The 21,263-nt window shown below is 34.6% G+C and overlaps 2 protein-coding genes across 2 annotated transcripts; both read left to right on the top strand.

The window, feature by feature from the left end:
- Positions 1-1,102: 1,102 nt before the first annotated feature.
- On the top strand, positions 1,103-8,609 carry LOC104895341 (uncharacterized). The gene is made up of 7 exons (XM_010681809.3): positions 1,103-1,841; positions 3,871-4,014; positions 4,532-4,604; positions 5,342-5,447; positions 5,529-5,625; positions 7,373-7,468; positions 8,146-8,609. The coding sequence occupies exons 1-7, from the start codon at positions 1,167-1,169 to the stop codon at positions 8,269-8,271; spliced, it is 1,317 nt and encodes a 438-aa protein (XP_010680111.2). The 5' UTR covers positions 1,103-1,166; the 3' UTR covers positions 8,272-8,609.
- Positions 8,610-13,990: 5,381 nt separating this feature from the next.
- On the top strand, positions 13,991-17,988 carry LOC104895339 (serine/threonine-protein kinase BRI1-like 2). Its single transcript, XM_010681808.4, has one exon. The coding sequence runs from the start codon at positions 14,292-14,294 to the stop codon at positions 17,646-17,648; it is 3,357 nt and encodes a 1,118-aa protein (XP_010680110.3). The 5' UTR covers positions 13,991-14,291; the 3' UTR covers positions 17,649-17,988.
- The last annotated feature ends 3,275 nt before the right edge of the window (positions 17,989-21,263 follow it).

The following is a 21,263-nucleotide window of genomic DNA, read 5'->3' as shown; positions in this document are numbered from 1 at the left end:
GTGACTATTAAAGAGGGAAAGCATAAACGATATTTAAGAGATGAATAGACGAATGGAATGACGATTACAATAACATTAACGAATGAATAAACTTTAACTTCTAGTTTTTTAATAGTCAGGAATTAAATGACATAAAGAAATTTACACAAGATAGGTCAAGACAAAGTGCATATAGAAGAGCCAGCAAGAACGTCATAAAGATGACACATGAAAAAGTGGTGGTGACTGGTGGTCTAATAACAGTTGCTTAATAGCGGTGGTATAGAGGTCTTTTGGTGGATTAGCAAGTAAGATGCAAGTGAAAGAGAGATCGAGGTCAATCCCTTTTCTCTTCAATAGTGTGTTATTACATAAGTGTTGATCTGAGCAAATTCTGTTGCATACCAAGGGGTCGTTTGGTTGAAGTTGGGAAGTATAGCTTCCCTTGAATTTGCATTTCCCACGAAATTTCATTTCCTAGGAAGTACATTCTTTTGTTTGGTTGAACATGGGAAATTTATTTTCCATGGGAATTTCCACTTACTAGGGGGACTAGGTAAGTTATTTCCTCAATTTTGTAGGAAATAGAACTTCCTAGGAAGTTCTACTTCCCATGTTTTTGCCAACCAAACAACAACACATATACCTACTTCCTAGGATTCTAATTTCCCATGTATTTGAAGTTAACCAAACAAGCTCCAATAATGGCGATATGTTATAATTTCTCTGATAAACTTCCTGCATGGTGATTAATATGCCTATTTCATTGCTTATCAATTTCTCCAACAATCTTAATGTCAAGTACTCCATCAATAATAACTTTTTTTTCTTGGATTATAGAACATATAAAATGCGTTATCTTATTTTAAATATTAGTTTAATCTTTTTATGTCAACGGCTCATTTTCTTGAAAGTGAGGGATAGCTCGATTGGTTAGAGTTTTCCTCCCGATCTCAAATGATCATGGGGTCGATTTTCATCCTGTTCTTGTGGGTCATTCGCACCAAAAAAAGGGCTCATTTGCTTCATTCTTTTTTGTTTTTGGTAATTTTCTTCATTTTGATTTTGTTGCTTTTCCCCTAAGATAAATAAAATTAGGTTAAGAGAGAAAACATCAATAGTGAATTATAAAATTGCCCCAAGCAATAAATAAAACCATCAAACAAACCTTCGTCAAAAACAGAAGTATGCAAATGCAAAGCTTACGTATATTCCGCAGAACCACTCACTTCCTTCATACTTCCGCCATGGCTGCACCTTCTCCTTCTCTCTCCTCTCAAATTATCTCCCATTCTCGCCCTTTTCTCTCCTCCTCACATTCCACATTCAACCCTAACCCTAACCCTAACCCTAACATGCGCAAATTCCTCAAATTTCTCACTCTTAATCGCACTTCCAAAATCTCTCCAATTCATTCCAACTCCAAACAATCTCCCATTGAAACTCACGACGAACCACCACCACCAACACAACAGCAACAAGAAGAAGAAGTTGAAGGAGGAGAAAACTCTATTCTCTCTCTCTCCTCGAAACGATCCTTCGCGGTTGCTACCGGCGAAGTTTTTCTCGGAATCACTTCTCGACTCATAAATTTCCGACGGAAAAAGAAGGTTCCGACGGTTTTAATGGATGAAGATTCGACGGAACTCAGGGAGAAATTCAACAATGGAGAGAGAATTGCGACGGTGATCGAGGATTCATCGGAGCAAGAGGTTATTTGGGAACAGAGAGTGAAAGATGTTGAAGCTGAGAAACGAAGGAAGTCGGTAACTAGTCCAGGATTTAGTTTCTCAGCTGCTGGTCTTTTATTTCCTTATCATCTTGGAGTTGCTCAATTTCTTATCGAAAATGGATTTATTAAGGTTTGTTGTTGCTTTTTCCTCCTTTTTCTATCATGTTTAACACATTATTTTGTGTTGATTGGTTCTGTATTGAATATTCATTTGTATGTGTATATATTATTGGATACTGTTGATGGAGTACTGAGTTCTGCTTTTGAAAAGCTGCTGATTAGTTTTTATGGAAGGTAGGTTTGCTTGTATATGATAGCTAGGTGATATGTTAAGGTATTCGCGGCACATTTGGTAGGCGGTAGTGGTAACTATAATGAATATATATGTAAGTTTATGAGAAAGTTTCATGACAATGTCCATGATATGCTTATTTACCCCCTACCTCTTTTTCTTCTTAAATTTTCATCACCGTTCATTACCATTTACCATCGTGTGTTTAGTGATGATCAAATCTATGATGAAAATGCATGTTTGGGGAAAGTTTCATTACCATGGACATTGGTGTAGAAATCTCTTTTAGTGTATTACCATTACTATTGCAATAACCACAATTCATTACGAGCTATTAAGTACGCCGTTGGTGTTTGTGCAGCATGATTGTTGATTAGTAGAAGGGTGTTGTGGGAAGTGGAGCATTTGAGGGGTTTATTTAGGAAAATTTATGAAGTAGATTGAAGCATTGGTTTCTGAGTTTAGGAATTTAGTTGCCCAAACTTGCATGGGCTTCTATGATGGCTTGAGGTATGGCAACTGGCAAGGAGTGTAGTGGGGCAGAACAATCACGTATAGTTTATGTATTTTACCAGCTACTAACAAGCGAAAGTGCTAAACAGCTGCGTAACAAACCTGGTGGCAGGGGATCTATGGGACATATTCAAGCTCATGATCTTGTTTGTCATAGAGGTTTTGGCATGCAAGTGCATCATATATGATTGCCTTGGTGGTGTGTTGATGCATTTACTTCTTTCATCCCAAATTATTTGCCAGAAACCATTTTGGCAAAAAATTCCAGGAAAGTGAAGAAGTAGAGAGAAAGAAGTGGGCAGGTAGGTGTAGGGCCTAATGGTAGAGAAAAGTAGAGCAAAAAGATTACAAGAAAGTGTATTATGTGGTAAAAAAAAATAGGGACAACCCAAAAAGGGATCCATGAGAATTAAACTGGGACGGAAAGAGTACATGATTGTTAGATTGTCGATCATAGTGGTTTTGGTTTTAAGAAATAAGCACTCACCAACCATTAACAATATTGTATAATATAGGTTCATACATGCTAAGGTTTTTATACCCGTCACCATTTCTTAAGTGCTTGTAAGCTTATGTCAATTACTTATGAAATTATGCTTAAAACAGTCAATTATTATGAGTGCTAAAACAAGGAGACCGAATTATGTGTCTAGACTCTAGTATAGTCAATTTCTTAGAAAACATAGAATTCCAGTTACATGGTGTGCGGACTCACTGAAACAATGTATGCTTCCTGATTTGAAAACTGTATTACCTCCCTTTCAAAGTAATAGTCCACATGAAATTTTGTTAATCAAAGTTCATGAAGTCTGACTATAATCAAAATTCTATACTAACACACTATTGCTTAATGTCCACTCATTAATTGTGGTCCTTAATATTTGCAAAGGTCAACATGGATATTCTCTTAGGAATAGAGGCAGGATGATGTAAAAGATAAAATTGATGGTCAAATTGTCCTAATTTAACAAGGTTTGACCTTAAATGTCAAATGTGGCTTATTTTATCGAAATGGAGGAATATAACCTATAGTTGGTCTAAATTGTCCGTAGTTACTGAGAGCTTTCTTGCAAGCATTTTATTCGACTGTTGTTTGCTTGTCACTTTCCACCCCTTCCTTTGTGGTACCTAATCTGGGTCGTGTATGCTCTTTGGTTTATGGTTGCATAGCAGGACTGATTTTTTGTGTGCATTAACTGCTGCAAATACTTGTCATCCAGGAACTCGTTATTGTTGTCCATTTTTTACATAATCAAATTGTCTTTGAAAAATGTAGCTCTGGAAATAGCTGCTTTGACTTCTATTTTCCTTTCAATCATTAGGTTCTTTTTCTTATTGAATTTGCTTAGAACAGGAAACGACACCTTTAGCTGGTTCCTCAGCTGGTGCCATTGTTTGTGCAGTGATTGCCTCTGGAAGCAGCATGCAGGATGCTCTCCAAGCTACCAAAATTTTGGCGGAAGATTGTCGGACAAAGGGAACAGCATTTCGACTTGGGGTAAATGCTCTTCTTGAATTATTACAATTTGAGAATGTCACAGGTTATTTACTAGTTCTTGGACCATTCTATACCTTTTGGAACATGATGCACATAGAATCAACCATTTTGAGAAATAGGCTTGTACCGCTTTCTTTTTTATTTTTTAAAATTGGGACATGTGCTTTTGCACATGAACCAAGAAAAAGTGTAAAAGGTAGAGAGAAGAAGAGTGAAAGTGAGGAAAAAGTGAAAAATGTAGAAAAGAGAGTAAAATTAACATAGAGATGGTGGACCCACCTATCATATAAGCAAAAAGGGCCAAATTTCCCAATTTTAAAAAATACTCTAAATGGCAAAATGTCCCAATTAATAAAAAACCCGGAGGGACTAATGAAGAAACCATACATTGATTTTATCCTGAAATGACTTGATCTTTTGATATGTTTAGTATTGGTTAAGGACATGGGTCCACAGTTGATACAATAATATTAATTGCAATAGAAGATCTTAGTTTCTTTAATATGCTGTCATGCAGGCTGTTCTTAGAGACATTTTACTAAAGGTCCTTCCAGACGATGCTCATACCAGGTGCAATGGACGAGTGCGAGGTAAGAACATAATTTTCTGTCATCATGTGCTACCGTAACTATTTGGTCTAGTTTGTTTGGGATGTGAATCATCGAATTGTGTACAAGTGCTGCCTGCCTGCCTCCACTGCAGATTGTCTTTTATCACCTCTAAGCCTCCTTATAAAAATTCTGGGGCCTCTGGCTTTCAAATAACCTAATTTATATGATACATGCGGATCACGGCTTGATACAAGAGGGATTTTTGTTGAAATAAATTGATGTTTAAAAAAAGATTTATGTGCATTAGTCATTAGTGTTGGCAGGATATCTATCATGTGTTTGATAAAGACTTACCAAGGGGGCGTTGACGTTGTACAAGTTCCTTCACTATTGTTTTCTTTTCCTTTGCTTCATTGTTGTCTGTTTGATTATTTGAGTGCTTACACGACACAATGTGCATATGTGGCTGGTGATTATATGCTATACTCACTTAGTCACTTCTGTGACCTGGGATTCATATTGTTATTGCTCATATGGAACTTATTTGGAAAATGTAGTATATATATGGCTGGGTGTGGGTTAGAAGGGTGTAAGACTTGTGATGTAATCGAAATTAGCCTTTAAATATATTTGTGCAGTCTTGGGACAATGATGTATTCCCTCTTTTATTTGTTGGAAATTCGCTGTTGTTCTTTAATTTTTATTTTACTATTACTGGTGGTCATTTATTTCACCCTATAATCACTGATGTACTGTTGTTCCCTTGTACTTCACAGTGGCTGTAACACAAATAGTATGGAGACCAAGGGGGCTGCTGGTAGATCAGTTTGACTCCAAAGAAGATCTCATCAATGCATTGTTCACCTCTTCTTTTATTCCAGGGTAAGTAACTGACAACTTTGCTTTTATAAATCTGCTTCTCTGTTGATTGAAATGCTAAAGTGAGTTAAATTATGATTTCAGCTATCTTGCTCCAAGACCTGCAACAATGTTTAGAAACCGGCTTTGCATAGACGGAGGTTTGACACTATTTATGCCACCGACATCTGCTGCTGAGACAGTATGTTCTTACTTTTTATATGTCTCTGCTTGATATCCTACTTCCTCCAGTTGGTGATTTTATTATGACATGGGTGTTACCGGTCATTGTTTTTGGTAATTTTTGTGTGGCTCTCAAGGGTAGCACTGAATAATTATGGATGCGGAGTAGTCCAATACTATTTGGAAAATTTGAATTCATGTATAGTTTTTTTTTGGAAGTTACAACAGTTCTCTGTTTTGGATGCTTTGATATAGTTGCAACATACCTTCTAGCTTCTGGTTTATTTCTTTCTCTGTCCTCATCACATGGGCCCTTAACCATCCTTGTTCTCTCCGCATCACATGGTTCCCCTCAAACCCCAGGGTTTCTCCCCTTGTTGCAACTAAAAACAGATGAAGTATCAGGCAGTAGACAGGGGTTCTTCTTGGAAGAAACAGCAATCATTACGGTAATTATGTATAATGTGATGTCTGAAGGAGGTATTGACAGTTAATGCGGAATATTAAGGAATAGTAGGATAATAAATGCGGTTTTGAGTTGTGAGAAATCAAGGATGAATTTGATGATAGTTCTGGATATGGTAACGACTCTAGTGAGAGATTATGGTTAATATTACTCCATATGACAACAAACTTATTACCTTTTATCTTTGGTTTAGTAGTTTTATGATTTTGTCGATACTTGAAGTAGGCTCATCTCTCAATATTGTTTATGAGGTTTGGCCATGTCATGGATTTAACAATGAGAGCGGAATTGGAGGTTTTTAGCATCTGCATCTTTTCGTTCCCTGTCAATGATAGTGTGAGATGGTGGGTTGTGGACCAATACGCTGGTTTTGTCGGCATGAAGGGTGTTAGTGAGTTGATTTGGTTGAGATAGTACTGTCTTAAGTGAAATCATTAACCCAGCTTGCTTTCTAATGAGCCTTGCGTAGGTTTGCCATGTCTGGTAAAAGGTCTACTTTTATGTCAATATTTGAGGGAATATCAATATAGGAGTCTCCAATAATATGTAAAAGATCTACTTTATTTTTCCTTTATTTTTGGGACTTGGGAGGTTTTGGGGGTGGGTGAGTGGGTGTTGAGTTGCTCATGTAGTCATGTGCTTTCAAGCTAAGCTTCTCATGTTGAGTTCAACTCAATGAGCTCGTGCTTTGCTGACTAGTATCATATTTTGGTTCAGCGTAATATTACCTGTGTCTGAATGGAGCCAATATCTATCTCAAATGGCTCACTGGCTCATCAGTTAGTCTAATTCTGTGACTACAACAAACCCCCTTCTCCTACATTTGAGACTGATACAACAGCTTTCTGTTTTCACTGAGTAATTATCTCCGTATCACAAAGCCATATAAGTCCATATACACGTGAATTAACTGACCCTGGGATTCTGGACATCAGAACTTCAGAACTTCAGATAAGGAATAGTGAAACAACTAATGTCCTGGGTCTCAAATTGAAGGATTCTCTTTTAGATTTTAGTATAAGGTGTGAATTTTTTGCTTTGGAGTTCTCGAGGGAATGCTACATTACCAATGAAGCCATGCTGAATCAGAGAGCCTAGTTCTGTCTTATAGCTTGTGGTTAATTGAACAGGCATTCAGTGGTTTTTTTTTTTCTTCCCATTTAGGAATTAGTTGCATAGTTGTCTAATCATATATCCGTTTTATGTTTGTCCACCACGGGTGCCACATGCTCATATTCTATTGCACAAGTATCATTAAGCAGGTTTTTTTTTCTCTCTTTCTCTTTTGGGTGACCGGCAGGTTCGTGTTTGTGCGTTCCCTGCTAGTACTTTGCGATTCAAAGGCATCGGGATTAGTCCAGACTGTAACCCGGAGAATAGGCTTAGTATTCGACAGGTAAGCTTCGCTTTATTTTTTGGTTGTTTATAGAAAAGCTAGCATTTCCTTGCTATAGTCACTGGTTTTGAGGCTCCTTTCATTGATATTGCTTACCTTCTTATGCTCGTCCTAGCTACTAATGAGCTTGACCCTGCTAATGAATATTGGGGGGGGGGGGTATATCAGGTGTGAATTTGCATTTTAGCTGTCATTTCTTCACTTACACATCAAGTTTAGACTTTTTGATATACAATACCTTGGTCTTTGAAATTAATAGTTGCCCTGCTTCCTTCCCCTGTGTCATTCTTTGGTAAAATTTGCACCTGTTGTTTTATGAATAAACACCCCTTTTCAAGTTAGAGGCTAACTAAAAGTCCTTTTCATTGATGTTGCAACACATGGTTTCATCATCTTTATTTTGGTTTCGTGAATTCCACTAGAAACTTTTTCTTAGTCCTCAGATTGGTAAATTGGGGTGCACTATATCAGAAGTTAGTTTACAAGGTATTTATGTTAAATTCTGTCAAACCCTTGGTACATCTACAAATATTTCCTTGATTACTACTTCTATTGCTATCAGTAGACATATTGAGTAAGGTTCAGATTGCGATAGAAATAGAGGTGATGACTGTCCTCTTTGTGATGGAGGTATCTATCGTAGAAACACTGATTTTGTTAATGGTCATTGTTTGTAGCTTTTTAATTGGGCGCTTGAGCCAGCAGATGATCATGTTCTTGACAAGCTCTTTGAGTTCGGATACTTGGATGCCGCTGTTTGGGCAGAGGGAAACCCGGTGAATTTGATACTCCATGAGGAGTAACCCTAGGAGTAGATGCGAGTTTGGACATCCCATATTTTTCCGAATGCTGACACTTAATAGTATAGAGTTTATTAATTATAGGAGTATGATCCTCTATTTCTTATGTATACTACTAGTTAAAGAGAGACATCACAAAGGTTGTACACATCAATATATCAGACTTCTAACATGTATATAGTTATAGAAGATTACGGTCAAGTTCATTTGTGGTTTTGGTTTGCTCGCTACTTCTGAAGTAGCATGATTGCAATTTGACCTGTAATTGTTGTACATTTACTATGCTAAGATAAATTGTAATTTTAATTTCTACCTATTTAGTTTTCACATGGTTCGATTCACCTGATCGTGATGATAATTTCTTCTGTCTGAATGTAGTGTATGTTTACATTTAAAGTTAGTTTTTTTGGGTTGAGTAGAATACTTTTGCTATGGATTTTATGCACTTGGAAAAGAAGCTAGAGATGATTGGGACACATTCATTTTTTTTTAACTTGATAATGATTAATGAGTCTATGTTTCTATATTAAATTTTTGCTTGTATTTACGCTACTATCGGGTCGAAACCTCTCACAAGTATATCCAACTGGTGTCTGTTGGATAGACTTATAAAAATGAGGGGAAGGAATGTGCAATTCTTCACATTAGATCTAGGTTAACTTAGTAGTTACACTAATAATAGTAAAGTTTACACTAGTTTTTTGTGTGGTTATGCTATTATGTGTGTATCGACTTCTTATAAGTGATGCCAAGTTGACTCATGTATTTTGGGACACAGGAAGTTATATATAAATACAGATCTTGACACTAGCCACTAGGAGGGGGATTTAAGGTATGTGATCTCGTCTGATGTATTTATTACCCTAATTTGAATTACGAGGATGAAACTGAGTGATTTTGCAAGGATTATATTAGAGGTTGCAAGTTTTAATGTATATACCTGTCCATAGAAAAATCTACATATATACTTCTTTCGTTTCAATTTAGTTGTGACATTTTTAAAATCACGGACTTTTAGGTAATTTTTGGAGAGGAGAGAGGTAGAGAAATAAAAGAAAAGGATCACATGTGATAGGAGATATATAGAGAAATATTATTACCCAAAATGAAAATGTGACAACTAAACTAAAATTTTCTGATATAGGAAGTGTCACAATTAAATTGAAACGGAGAATGTATATGAATTACACTTACCAGTTCGTCTGTTTGAAGGAATAAACAGAAGATGAAGACGAAATAGAAAACTGTCAATTAAAACTAAGAACTAAAAAATCAAACCGAGGGCTGTACACTTCGCTTTTTCCCCAAAATTCAAACGTAGGGTTCTGCAGGGTGGTGTTCGTGACTGTGATTAGTCATACACATTGACATGATGATTCACTTTCACTGTATTATTTCTGTATGCATGGTGGATAATGGACCAAAAAATTTGATGAATCAATCAGTGGTTGGTATGTATAGTCAAATTCTAGAGAAAATAGAGGGTGGAAAAATGTGAAATTTGGAGGGTTAAGTTGTTGTATAAATAAGAAAATCATTAAGTACTTTTTTTATTTATTTTTATATATATATCATCAAATTTACATTTGCTAATCTTAGATAGACATAATACTAAAATTGAATGGAGTCACTTTTGTAATTGAATAATTAGCACACAAAATATTGTTATGGTTGAAATATAAATTCATGAGTACAAATTCATGAGTACTCCCTCTGTATTTTTTTATCTTTCCTATTTTGACTTTGCACGTTTGCCAATGCACTCATTATACGTTAAATATCTTTCATTACATATTAGTAAAAATTATAATAATTGAATATTAATAAAGTACTCATTGAGACGAATCAAATAAGACCCCACATGACCATATTTTCTCTTATATATTGGGAAAAATCTAAAAGATTCTCTCTAATTGTGAATAGTGTCAAGATTCTAAGTGAGAAAGATAAAAAAATACAGAGGGAGTACAAAATATTGTTTGGTTGGAAGCTATTTTCCTGGGAAATACAAATTCCTAGGAAATACATTATGGGTGTTGTGTTTGGTTGGAGAGAAATGGGAGAAGCATAGGAAATACGAATTCCAAGGGAAATAGAATTTTTTGTTAATTTCCTAGAAAATTAACAAGGGAAAAAATTTCCCATGAAATGTAAATTCCCATGGGAAATTACTTCCCATGTGAACCAAACGAGGCCTAATTTCTAAGAAGTTAGATTTTGCATATCTAGCTTCACTCAGGTAAGTAGAACTTCTCTCGAGAATTCCATTTCTTCGCCCAACTAAGCAATATTTTCTTCCTATAAGTGAAAATATATAGAAATTGCCAAAATATGGGAAGTGTAACTTCGCAAGCAAAACTAAACAATATTTTATATTGGATTGCTTTGGGTTACGGTGATTCCTACTATTGGCTGTGATTTTGTATCCATTTTACTCCATTTTTTTTTTATGATTCCTAATGTACGTTTTATATCATTTACATTTTTTATTACATATTAGTAAGAATTATAAAAGTTTGATATTCCTAATGTACTTATTGGGAATAAAAAAAAAGACTATACATAACTATTTTTGCTTTCATATATTAGAAAGTATTCAGAAGATTTTCGTTACTTATAAATAGTCCAAGACTATTAATAAAAAGAACAATATGGGATGAAGGAAGTATAAAAAACGCATATATTAATATAGTATAGAAAATTGGATAATGAATATTAAACATAAAATTAATTGATCATAATTGACCTATATGTGGTCTAAACTAGGAAGTTATGATTTTTATGTTAGAATTCAATTGTAGTACTCCATAGTTTTCTTATTTAAAAAATCTTTACAGCATTGACAGTGCATTTCACTTGGCTAGTTAAGCAAAAAAGTAAACTTGGACCAATTAGTGGCATCATCACACTTCCTTCAACATCCAAATCCACAAGCCACATCAACTCATTGATGTTTTTGCTCATGAGTCATGATCATGGACCCACTCTCTTTTCATCAATGGCCTTATTTTTCCTTGTAAATTCTTAACAGAACCATTTGATTCTCTCAATTCTAAATTTCACCAGTAGGTCCTCCCACAGCACACTTGTGCTCAACTTTAAATTAGTTTACATTTTATTTCTCTTCTCAGTTCTCCTCACAGTGATGAAAGTCGTTAGGAATTTAGGATCAGCTCGTGGACATTTTAAATTGTGCTATAAGACTACAAGAGTATAAGTCTACAAGTCTTTTCTTTGTTTTATAAAATGGAACTGTTGGGATTTTTTTTGGAAAGGGCTAAATCTTGCCATATCTATCTGATATCTTATGCATAGTGAGATATTGGCAGTACACGTTTGAACTATTTTTGTTTTGGAGTGATAAAATTTTATCATATTTTACTCCGATACCTTCATTCACCTTAAAAACGGGATGTCGTATCCGACATGATATTTTACTTGGATACTTCATTTTAAACTAAAAACTTGACTTTTTTCTACAAATAGCCGAGAATACTTAAATACTTGTATCTAAGTAGATACTTAATCTGTTTCTGAGTAAAATATTCTAATCTATATGTTACTTTCAATCTAAGATGGGATATGGAGAATGGTAGCATTGAAAGTTATTGAAATAGTGAAGTTGTGAGAATTTATGAAGATCCTTAGCTGACCATATCTGCATGTAAAGGAGTAGAAGTGAGCAATATAGAAGGGTGTTCAGTTTCGGTTTTGTTGATTTTTGGGTAAATACGGAAGGATTGAGAACGATATTGGTTATTATTCTAAAAAAAATTGGAACCAGAATCAGTTAGGTATTTGGTGAAGTGAGTTCTATATTATATAGTTTTTTGACTAAGAGATTTGAAAGATACAATATAAGGGGATCTCATCACACAAGGAAACTCAAGCCATTTAGATCGATAATTAGGCATTTCAACTCAAAAAGAATTACTATATAATGACTGAACATAAAAAGCACAACCTTCCAAAATTTGGCATGATCTAAATTGTCTTTGGAGATCATTTTCCAGTACACATTTCACATCTGCTACCAGTAAAATTGACCAAGCTAACATGAAACTCATTTGACCTTTTGATTATGAGACATACTTCTAATTTAATGGTCAAGTATTCAAATGATCAAGCCCAAGAAAATGTTCCCCTTTAAATTATTTGCTCTACTGTTTCTACTCATATACTCTCTTTTAAGTTATTTATCACATCTTTACATGACTTGCAAATTACACATACTATATTACTCCCTTCGTTCTTTATTAGTTTACCGTATTCCTTTTTCGAATGTCCCTTATTAGTTTACCCCTTTCTTTTGTTTTTATTTTTGGAATGAGATCACTAACTTTTCATCACACATACATTCAACTTTAATATAAAATAATAGTTTCTTTTACTTTCTATGAACCACAACATTATTTCTTCTAAAATTTTGTGAAAAAAAAAGGAGAAAACTAATAAAAATCGGAGTGAGTACTATCTAAAAACCAAGGAAACAGCAAATAAAAACATTCCTTTTCCTTGTTCTCTGACAATGAACAGACAAGTTCTTCCTTTTTTTTAGACCCCCTTTACACCCATTATGTTCATATATTATGTACCAAAATATAGAAAACAAAATAGAGAAAAAAGAAAAAGAAAAATGGCTTTACTACAAAAATACTAGTTGTATTATTTTGAAGAAATTGGAAATACAAAAAGGCGCCGTTTTTAGATAGACTTTGTCGGAGGGTCCATGCTTAAGCTTTTGACCCACCAAAGATCTACCCAGAAAATCATCCCTTATAACTTTGAAATAGTGCTTAGTTTCCTAATTTTCCTCAAAATTTGGCACTTTGTATATCATAAAATCTACTACTAGCTTGTAACTTTGGTGTAAAAGTTAGTCCATGATTTGCTGGACTACTAATATACTAATTACTAATATGATTATTACACCATGTCACTATGCACCTGCTTTATTAACTTTTTCTTGGACTCTGCTTTTTCTTATTCCTCTTCACGTTCGTTACTTTTGTTTTACTTTCCTTTTGGTTTCTCATTTGGAATAAATATCAAACTGTACTTTTTACTTAATAAAAATCTAGTGAAGTTAATCAAGTTTTTCTCTGTAGTTGAGTAGATTTTTTTGATCCATATGAGCCATGAAGGCAGTATTAAGTACAAAGAAAGGGAGGGAGGATTCGAACCTGTGACCTATTTTTCACAACACCTCAATCTTTATCATTAGGCCAAGACATCTTTGGTGTAGTTAAGTAGATTTTAATAGCAAGAAATGATAAAATACATAAATATATTATAATTTTGTAGAACGCGTCAAATATTAAATTTGGATGAGATATTTTATAAAAAGTTGATATGTAGTAATAGAAAAGAACCTAGTAAAAAAAAACATCAATGAATCATTTTATCAATTTGATGCATGTTACCAAGTTTTCATTTGATATTCTAAATCGATTATTTAGGTTATCGGATCATTAGATAAAGACACTCATTGCTCATTAGTTAAGATTATTTTTAATATACCTATACATAGTTGAGAATATTATGAAAAAACCTACTATAATTATGCTAATTCCTTTGAAGTTACCTTTTTATTATTCTTGGGTAAATTATAATTTATTTTTTTCAGTCAAAATCATAAAAAAGTAATTTTTTTTTTAAAAAAAAAGAAATTTGCAGAGAAAAAAGAGCCCAGCTTTTTCAAAAGCCTTTTGTTTCTCCTTTCATTTCACCACCATATGATAATGATATGGCCCTTTCCTTTTGCTTTGGCATAATAGCATATGGAATTGTCATCATACTAAGCACTCTCAACTCTCCCTTCTTCTCCCTCTTTCTCTCTCTTCCTCTCCCTACACTTCCACGCTCAAGGCCCCTCAAACTATCACGCCACCACTTACCCAAAATTATCATCTCACTTTGCCATTTTTCTACTCATAAACTTCATTCCTGCTTCATCTTCACTTTTTCTTTTTCAAAGAAACAAAAACACCATAGAAAAAGAAGCTTATTTCTTCTTGTTCAACATGAAATCACTCTCATTCTACTCACATCAACGTATCCTTTACCATTTCTCACTTCTTTGCATGGCATTTTCCTTAACAACATCATTATCTCATGCATCAACACCATTAAATGATGCAGAATCTCTTTTAGCCTTCAAGAAAATGATAGACAATGATCCAACTAAAGTCTTAGAAAGTTGGGAAATGAGCAAAAATAATCCTCTTTGTACATGGCAAGGTGTAAACTGTTCATCTGATGGCCGTGTTGCACAACTTGACCTTAGTTGGCGCTTCCTCACTGGAAACATCACCTTTGATGCCTTTTCTTCCTTAGACATGTTAGTTTCCTTAGACTTATCAGGAAATTCTTTCTATATCAACTCTACTTCTCTTCTTCGGCTTCCGAATTCGATACAGCAACTCCACTTCTCGGCTTCTGGCCTTCAGGGAGTTCTTCCAACCAACTTGTTAACTCTTTATCCAAATCTAATCTCTGTTGATCTTTCTAGTAATAACTTAACTGGGTCTATTTCAAAAGAACTTCTGAGTTCACCCAGTATTAGTAAACTGCAACTTTTTGATTTGTCTGTTAATAAGATTTCTGGGTCTCTTTCATTCTTTGATATTTTAAGTGTTAATACTAATTCCTGTGAAAGTCTTCAGACTCTGAACCTTTCTAGTAATCAGTTTAGTGGGAAGATTCCTTCTTACTTGGGTAGTCTGCCAAGTATACAGACAATCGACCTGTCTCATAACTACCTTGCAGGTCCTATCCCTGCAGAAGTATGGCAGTCTTGTGGGTCCCTTACTGAGCTTCATTTGGCTTATAACAATTTGACAGATGTAATTCCTGCTGAGTCTTTGTCATCTTGTAAATGGCTTCAGATTCTGGACCTGTCAAACAATAACCTGTCAGGTCCATTTCCAGGACAGGCCTTACAGGGTCTGCAGTCTCTGGAGATGCTTGTCCTGAGCAACAATGCGATTATGGGATCTTTTCCTGGGACTATATCGTTGTGTGCAAAGCTGAGGGTGGTGGATTTCAGTTCCAACAGACTGTCGGGATCGATCCCGTCAGACTTGTGTTTGGAAGGTTCTTCCTTGGAGGAGCTACGGGTGCCTGATAACCTTTTAGCGGGTAGAATACCGCCAGAATTGTCCAAGTGCTCGAGTTTGAGGACAGTGGATTTTAGCTTGAATTATCTGAATGGCAGTATTCCTGGGGAGATTAGTAAGTTGGGGAATCTTGAGCAGTTTTTTGTTTGGTATAATGGGTTAGAAGGCGAAATCCCACCAGAAATCGGGCAATGTAGTAAGTTGAAAGATCTTATACTGAACAACAACCGTTTAAGTGGAGAGATTCCAAAAGAGTTGTTCAATATTAGTAACTTGGAGTGGGTTTCCTTGACTTCAAATCAGCTTACAGGACAAATTCCGAAAGAGTTTGGGCAGTTGCAGAGGCTTGCTGTTTTGCAGCTTGGCAATAACATGTTTTTTGGACAAATACCTACCGAGTTGGCAAGTTGTAGGACTTTAGTTTGGCTTGATTTGAATAGCAATAATCTTACTGGTGAAATCCCACCTAGGCTCGGTAGACAGCCAGGAAATCCCAAGTTGTATGGGATTTTATCAGGAAACACCTTAGTGTTTGTCAGAAATGTTGGCAATTCTTGCAAAGGTGTTGGTGGGTTGCTCGAGTTTGCGGGGATTCGTCCTGAGAGGCTGCTTCAAGTACCTTCCCTTAAGAACTGTGATTTTACAAGATTGTACTCGGGTCCGATCTTAAGTTTGTTTACTCAGTATCAAACTTTGGAGTATCTTGATCTTTCTTATAATCAACTCCATGGCAAAATCCCAGATGAGTTTGGTGATATGGTGGCATTACAAGTGCTTGAAATTTCGTACAATCAGTTATCTGGAGAGATCCCTTCAACTCTCGGCAATCTAAAGAACTTGGGTGTTTTTGATGCATCTTATAATAGGTTGCAGGGAAACATCCCAGATTCATTTTCCAATCTCTCATTTTTGGTTCAAATTGATTTGTCTAATAATCAATTAACAGGCCAAATTCCACAAAGAGGGCAGCTTAGTACACTTCCAGCCAGCCAGTATGCAAATAATCCCGGCCTTTGTGGGGTGCCTTTGCCTGAATGCAAGGATGAAAGCGCGGGGAGTAATCCAGCAGGAGACAGTACAGGGATCGAGAAAGGACGATCATCTAGATCATCATTGACTAACAGCATTGTGCTAGGATTGTTGATTTCAATTGCAGCTGTGTGCATTTTGATTGTTTCAGCCATTGTATTCCGTGCAAAGAGAAAAGAAAAAGAGGATGCTAAGATGCTGCATAGTCTTCAAGCAGCCCATGCTGCAACCACATGGAAGATAGAAAAAGAGAGGGAGCCATTGAGCATCAATGTGGCTACTTTTCAAAGGCAACTAAGGAAGCTCAAGTTCTCTCAGCTTATAGAGGCTACTAATGGATTTTCAGCAGCGAGTATGATTGGTTGCGGAGGATTTGGGGAGGTCTTCAAGGCCACATTGAAAGATGGATCAAGTGTTGCAATTAAGAAGCTTATAAGGCTTAGTTATCAAGGAGATAGAGAATTTATGGCCGAGATGGAAACTTTAGGCAAAATCAAGCATAAGAATCTTGTCCCACTCTTAGGGTACTGTAAGGTAGGGGAGGAAAGACTTCTTGTATATGAATTTATGGAGTATGGTAGTCTGGAAGACATGCTTCATGGGAGAGGAAAAGGAAAAGATAGGAGAATTCTCACATGGGAAGAAAGAAAGAAGATTGCGCGAGGAGCAGCCAAAGGTCTTTGCTTCCTTCACCATAACTGCATTCCACATATAATACACCGTGATATGAAGTCTAGTAATGTGTTGTTAGACCATGAAATGGAGTCTAGGGTGTCCGACTTTGGCATGGCAAGACTCATAAGTGCCCTTGATACTCACTTGAGTGTGAGCTCATTGGCCGGGACTCCAGGGTATGTTCCACCCGAGTACTATCAGAGCTTCCGCTGCACTGCAAAGGGTGATGTGTACTCGTTTGGGGTTGTCTTACTAGAGCTTCTAACAGGGAAGAGGCCAACTGACAAAGATGATTTTGGGGATACCAACTTGGTTGGATGGGTGAAGATGAAAGTCAGAGAAGGAAAAGGAATGGAAGTTATTGATTCAGAGTTGCTTATAGTCACCAAAAAAACGGATGAGGCAGAAGCAGAGGAAGTGAAAGAGATGGTGAGATATCTTGATATCACCATGCAATGTGTCGATGATTTCCCTTCCAAGAGGCCTAATATGTTGCAGGTTGTTGCCATGTTAAGGGAGCTCGTGCCCGGTTCATCTAGCTCGAGCCATAGTAGCTAATAAAATCAATATATCAGGCAGCTTAACTTCTGAGATCTTTCTGCTCTTGGACAGTTACAGAAATTCTTCAGTTTGTTATCAATAGTGTGTTACTTTTTGGATTCATAGGGCTTGATAATTTCTCTGAAACATTTTTTTTACTATTGTCTGATTAATAGAAGTTTAGCAAAATTTCAAGTTATTTGGATATGAGATGAGAAATGTGCCAGATTAGTTGATATCAGTCTGTAAATGTAGCTCTGTATCTGAATGTGCAAGCTCTGACAATGTAAATATCATGTAAAATCAACATATGATGCTATATCTATATTATATTAATAATATGATTTGAGTTTTTTTTGCCTCCAACCTACAGGTGATTAGAGAAGAAGTCTTATATTAATACTGTTTACTTTGAGGACCTATGATCATCTTTACAATAGTTTACATTGGTGCTCTCCAAACAACTTTATAAGGAGCTCTTCAAGGAGAGAGAAAATGGAGAGCCAATTCTACCCCAACATGGGTGCTCTCCAGGTGCTCTCCGTTCGCTCTCCATGGAGAGAACTTGGAGAAATGTTCTCCTCCAAAAGCATTGAGAAAGCATGCTCTTGGTATAGTATGATGACAATGTCATAGAAAATATTAAAAAAAAAAGCAATTAAAGATCTCTATTACATAAGAGAAGGGGTGAGCAACGGTGTCCTCTTTTGAATTGACCATTTTACCCCCTTCTCTTTCTAAATTACAAAAGGAATCTCAATACTAAAATGGAGGTCAAACAAAGCCACCGGAAATTAATTTCAACAATCAATCAGAAATCACTTATATGAGGAATTTTTACAAATCACTCATAGAATTGAGAAAATCACGTTGTAAAAATCACGCAAATCACTCAAATGATCAAGAAACTTTACAAAAACTAAAAATTAACTTACAAACTAAAACTAATATACTAGGACGTCAATACATACAAAAACATTCACAAAATTCACTTACAAATCATTGTTCTCAATAACCATTCACAATTACATATTCACAAAAATTACCTATAAACACAAATCTGAGAAAAACATAAGATTTTGACAGTGATATCACAGATTCGTCCATCGGCGATTTGCGAACTTTCAAACAGGTACATATATAATTCTTTTAATCTTAAAAGTTATTTCACATTAGTCGACTGTTATGTAGTTGAAAAAATGGAGATAATAGGAATTAGTTAAAAGGGCTTTTATATAATTAGACTTAAATTTGATTCATTTTCATATAAAATCTGAAAACAAGATGTGTATGAAATTTGATTCATTTTCATATAAAATCTGAAAACAAGATGCGTATGAAATTTGATTCATTTATGACACTGAAGAAAAAGTTACAAATTTAGTTTTTTAAAAAAATTCCAATATAAATTTCTGCCCAAAACTTTTGCAAAATATCCATGTTCAGAAATTAATTTTGAAAAACAAAACAATATCAAACCTTTCTGCGAACAACTTTTGCAAAAATCCATTTTCAGAAAAAAAAAATTTACATTAATTTGCGAAATCAACTTGTGTATGAAAAATTTAAAATTTCATTTCACCTATAATTGAAACTCAAAGTGTTAAAATTTAGAAAAGGAGAAAAATAAAAAATGACCATTTCATGCGAAATCAGATTGTGTATGAAAAACTTAAAATTTCATTTCAAATTTAGTTGAAACTCAAAGTGTTAAAATTTAGAAAAGGAGAAAATTTTAATGACCATTTCATGCAAAATCAGATTGTGTATGAAAAAAAATTAAAATTTCATTTCAAATATAATTGAAACTCAAAGTGTGAACATTTAGAAAAGGAGAAAAATTAAAATGATGAAAATTTTTAAATATCAATTTGTGAAATCAGAATTTAGAAGTTAGACAAGGAAAAAAAACTGAAATTGACTTATAATTTTCGGTTACAATTTTAGGATCATAGAGAAATTACTAAAATCCATATCAAAAACTATTATAAATTACAAAAATGAATAAAACCAAAAAAAAAAGAACATGACGATATTTAGTAAAGAACATAATACTGATTAAAAAAGAACATGCGCATATAAGACTCGAGAAACATAAAACTATTCAAAATCACAAAAATGAATAACAACATAAAAAGAACATGAAAGAATCTTATTCACAAAATGGAGGTGAACTTAAATAGTAACTTGCATTTTCAGTTTGTAAACTACTCCCTCCGTTTCCAAAAGATCTTCCCTCTTTCCGTTTAAGGGTGTTTCCAAAAGATCTTTCATCTTTTGCTTTATTCCTTATTTGGCAAAACAAATTTCCCTATTTACCCTCTCATGTCACTATCATATGGTCCACCATTACATTATTAATTCAATTTTACTCCATTTCTCTCTCCTACTTTAACCCTTTTTATTTGTTTATTTATCTTAACCCCTTTCTCTCTTCTACTTTACTCACACCATGCACCACACAACTTGATTTCCTTGGTATCTGTAGGAACAGTAAGTGGGAAGATCTTTAGGAAACGGAGGGAGTACTTAGTATTAGGCCTAAAAATATCATCGCATGCACAAAAGGCTAGTAATAATATATTGGAGAGTGATATCATTATTAGCAATTTTTGAAGGGGTGATCTTGAAGAAAGATAGAGAGTTAAAAATGAATTACAAAGTAATTTCGGAGAGCTATAGTGATGTTGATGCTCTAAGATATCAAGGACTTTTGCACTACAATTTTACATATCCTTAAATTTGAATTGTAAATCTCTCATACATGATACAACTGCCACATTTGGTAGATATCAAGGACTTTTCACTTTTGCACTTTTTATGAATTTTAAGTGATGAAGGGGTAATATTAATTCACTCTCCACGTTTAGGACGAATTTTAACTTCCCCCAACTTTCTACTTCTTGTTCAAGTCAACAAAATATGATAGACTAGAATTTTCTCGATTTCTTCTATTCCAAAGTAAATGTAATAGTTTGAGTGAGACACTTGCTAATACAATTATTAAAATCGCTAATAAATAAAATTTTGAAAAGTTAAAATGCTGAAACTATACATTAAAATAAATCTAAGAACATCATATATACTACTTCTTTTATTCATTTTTTTTCAACTTATTTGCTTTTACACGATTGTCAATGTACATCTTACATTTTAAATATCTATAATTATATCTTAGTAAATATTATAAAATATTGATATTTTTAATTTACTATTGAGACAAATTAAACAAATGGTGGCTATGTTTCATCTTATATATTGGAATAAAGTTACAAAATTCTTTTTACTTTTAAGTAGCGCTAATATTCCAATACACAATTCGTCTTATATTTTTTTATTAAAAGTTATAATTAAAATGAAACATATGAATAGTGAAATATTGACGCATGTGATTAGAATTTGTATTGCCCAACTGGCCGTGTTATTTGTTGTATGCCAATCAAGCACTATGTTTCAGTTTCTAAGCTTTAGTAAAATTAAGCTTTTAGGAGTAACTAAGATTTACTTACTTGCATCTAAACTCTTGGTAATGCTATAGGAATTAGCTTGTCAAGTAGATTTAATTTGTGTTTAGAAACTCAAGTGGTTTTAGGGCTTGTTCGAGGGTTTGTTTGGTTGCATGTAAGAATTATC

This window comes from Beta vulgaris, chromosome 6 (genome assembly GCF_026745355.1).
Source record: "Beta vulgaris subsp. vulgaris cultivar EL10 chromosome 6, EL10.2, whole genome shotgun sequence".
NCBI lineage: Eukaryota > Viridiplantae > Streptophyta > Magnoliopsida > Caryophyllales > Amaranthaceae > Beta > Beta vulgaris.
Note: the sequence above shows the minus strand (reverse complement) of the source record. Positions and strands in the feature narration are given on the sequence as shown.